Raw genomic sequence first — 3,598 nt, 5'->3', positions numbered from 1 at the left:
CCCCCCCCCCCCCCCCCTAGGGGCCTCCTTTTTGGTACCGGCTATTTTTTTCGAAAAAACGGTAAATGGGTTAAGGGGGGGATTTATGGTAATTTAAAAAAAAAAAAAAACCCCCAAAAAAAATCTTCTCTGGTTGTAACGAGTGAGGAAAAGAAGAAGAAGAAGAAGAAGAAGAAGAAGAAGAAGAAGAAGAAGAAGAAGAAGAAGAAGAAGAAGAAGAAGAAGAAGAAGAAGAAGAAGAAGAAGAAGAAGAAGAAGAAGAAGAAGAAGAAGAAGAAGAAGAAGAAGAAGAAGAAGAAGAAGAAGAAAAAAAAAGAACAAGAACAAGAACAAGAACAAGGAGAACAAGAAAAAGAAGAAGAAGAAGAAATCGGTTGAATTCTGAATAATATGCCCTAAAGGCATGTTTAAGCGAAGAAATATCGCGATTTGATGCTAGTGAGTTCCTCCATTTCCATATCTACGTGACGTCACCGACACCTGTGCTATGTTCGGGCAGGTGAACAAGTCAATAAACTGCATAAACAGGTTTTATAATCACGATTAATCCAAACCGAAGCCGACAAGAGTCGTGAGTGTGTCCGTGATGTCACAACGGATTAGGCTTCCGTGACAGGGGCGACAAGCGACTACAAAGACCAGGTAACTGATCGACTCCTGACCGTAGCGATATAAAGAACCCTTAGACGTCAAGTGAACGGATTCCTGTTTGACAGCGGATATAAAAATCTGCAATGTTGTAACGATCGAAGAAGTCCCGAGAGCAGGAAATAGATGAATAGACACCAGATGGATGAATAGGCAGCATCTTTGTCCCGAGCAACCCCAGGAGAGGAGAGGGGAGAGCGAAGGTGTCGTCAGAATGTCTGACTCATAAATGTCAGCCCAAGACTCGGACACTAACAATACATCTCTGGTCTTTGATTACTAAGCTATGCCTACTGACCACAGGTATGGTTTTGTGTCTTCCTTGTGTATATTTGGAAGCGAGATGTCAAATCTCTCTCTCTCTTTCTCTCTCTCTCTCTCTCTCTCTCCCCCTCTCTCTCTCTCTCTCTCTCTCTCGCCCTATTTCTCTCTCTCTTTCTCTTTCTCTTTCTTTCTCTCTCTCTCTCTCTCACACAGACTCTCTCTATCTATCTCTTTAGTTGTCCAGGTGTATAAAACTCGCGTATGTGTGAGAGAGAAGGCAGAGTGGGATTTGGCCCTGGAAGCGGTGCAGTTGAGCGGTCCATCTTGAGATTATCTCACTCAAAGCTCTAAAGCTTAACGCATTGTCTTCATCGCACCATTCATCAACAGCAGTTTATCTTCGGTTCCCCTTTTACGGTGAAGAAAAGATAAAGGCTGATCTGACCGAGTTTTAAATTATTCCTTGCAGGTGAAAGTGAATCATAGAAAAAACCTAACAAGGGACTTGGCCAGACTGAAATAATGGATCGAAGGTGCCTATACGTGATCCTGATGTTGGAGGTGAGACTTTTGTTTCTCTAAAAGTAAAAGCTGTGATGAATTACTTTGACATGAGATCATTTTCGTCATTCTAAAAGCTGTAATGAATTACTTTGACATGAGATCATTTTCGTCATTCTAAAAGCTGTGATGAATTACTTTGACATGAGATCATTTTCGTCATTCTAAAAGCTGTAATGAATTACTTTGACGTGAGATCTTTGTCTCTCTCTCTCTCTCTCTCTTTCTCTCTCTCTCTCTCTCTCTCTCTCTCTCTCTCCCTCTCTCTCTCTCTCTCCCTCTCTCTCCCTCTCTCTCCCCCCCCCTCTCTCTCTCCCTCTCTCTCTCTCTCTTTCTCTCTCTCTCCCTCTCCCCCTCTCTTCCTCTCTCTCTCTCTCCCCCCTCTCTCTCTTTCCCTCTCCCCCTCTCTTCCTCTATCTCTATCTCTCTCTCTCTCCCCCTCTCTCTCTAACTTCCCCCTTCTCTCTCTTTCTCTCTCTCTCTCCATCTCTCTATCTCTCTCTCTCTCTCCCCTCTCTCTGTCTAAAAGCTATAAAGAATTACTTTGACGTGAGGTCTTTGTCTCCCTAAAAGTTGCAATGAATTAATATTTGTTTCTCTTAAAGCTGATGTGAATTGTTTTAGCTCTAAAATATGTGGTGAACTGTTAAAAGTGAGTTCTTTGTGTCTCTAAAGACGGTTATGAATTATTTTGAGGTGAGATCTTCGTCTCTCTAAAAGACACGAAGCATGAATTATTTGAGGTTCGTTCTTAATCTTTCTAAAACTAAAAGCTATGACGGATGAGGTGTGAGCTGTGTCTCTCTTAAAGAGTCAATTAAGTATTTGAGATGAAATGGTTATTATCGCAATATATCTCTCTTAAAACAGTAACAAATTATTTGAGGTCAGAGTTTTGTCTCTGTAATATAATGTGTAATGAGTGAATAATTTCAGGTGATTTCTTTGTCTCTCTAAAAGCTTGGATGTGTGAATTATTTCTGGTAATATGTAATTCTCACTGAAAGCTGTAATGAATTATAGGAGATACATTATTTGCCTTCCTTATTGGAAGCTGCAGTGAATTGTTTGATGTTGAATATATAATTATATCTCTAATATGATATCTGTCTGTCTGGTTATGCGTACAATGTGTAAGCATATTTCCCCGTCAATACCAAGTAAATAAATAAATAAATATATATATATATATATATATATATAGATAGATATATATATATATATATATATATATATGCATATATATATGTATAATGTATATACACAACAAAATGAAATTAATAAATAAAGGAATGAATAACTGAATAAATTAATAAATAAATACAGATAGATGTATCTATATAAAGAAATAAATAAAGATAGATATATTGAAAAAAGAAAGAAAGAAAGACAGATAGGTAGGTAGATCGATGTATAGATAGATAGATAAATAGGTAAATAGAAAGATAGATAGATAGATAGATAGATAGATAGATAGATAGATAGATAAATAGATAGATAGATAGATAGATAGATAGATAGATAGATAGATAGATAGATAGATAGATAGATAGATAGATAGATAGATAGATAGATAGATAGATAGATAGATAGATAGATCGATCGATCGATAGATAGATCGATCGATCGATCGATAGATAGATAGATAGATAGATAGATAGATAGATAGATAGATAGACAGACAGATAGATAGATAGATAGATAGATAGATAGATAGATAGATAGATAGATAGATAGATAGATAGATAGATAGATAGATAGATAGATAGATAGATAGATAGATAGATAGATAAATAGGTATTACATCAAAGTGCTGTAGTAAATCATTTGAGATTACTCTTTTACCTTCTAAAAGCGTGATGATTGAATTTTTTAGGAGATCCTTACCTCTCTAAAAGCTGTGATGAATATTATTATATTGGAGCTGAAATTATCAGTTTCTCAAAAGCTATAGCCAGAGGACATTATAAGTGACACACTTAATAAATTATGGAAACTTTTTGCTTCCTGTTTATGTCGTTTTTTCAACTGCATGTCAGGGAAATTTCGAAATCAAGACACTTCGCCTTCGGAGAAGGCACTCTAATCACGCTGTAAGAAAAAATAAACAGTAATATTTCTAGAG

General features: G+C 36.7%; 1 protein-coding gene across 1 annotated transcript in view; it reads left to right on the top strand.

Moving 5' to 3' along the window:
- The first annotated feature begins 1,215 nt into the window (after positions 1 to 1,215).
- Positions 1,216 to 3,598, top strand: part of LOC106011632 (alpha/beta-gliadin MM1-like) — a 6,734-nt gene continuing 4,351 nt past the window's right edge. Inside the window, exon 1 of the mRNA XM_035969515.1 lies at positions 1,216 to 1,473. Coding sequence (XP_035825408.1) covers positions 1,435 to 1,473 — 39 coding nt within the window. The 5' untranslated portion in view covers positions 1,216 to 1,434. The remainder of the gene's footprint in view (positions 1,474 to 3,598) is intronic.

Source organism: Aplysia californica, unplaced genomic scaffold, assembly GCF_000002075.1.
Source record: "Aplysia californica isolate F4 #8 unplaced genomic scaffold, AplCal3.0 scaffold00152, whole genome shotgun sequence".
NCBI lineage: Eukaryota > Metazoa > Mollusca > Gastropoda > Aplysiida > Aplysiidae > Aplysia > Aplysia californica.
The sequence above is the reverse complement of the archived record's forward strand: the minus strand, read 5'-3'. Positions and strand labels throughout refer to the sequence as shown.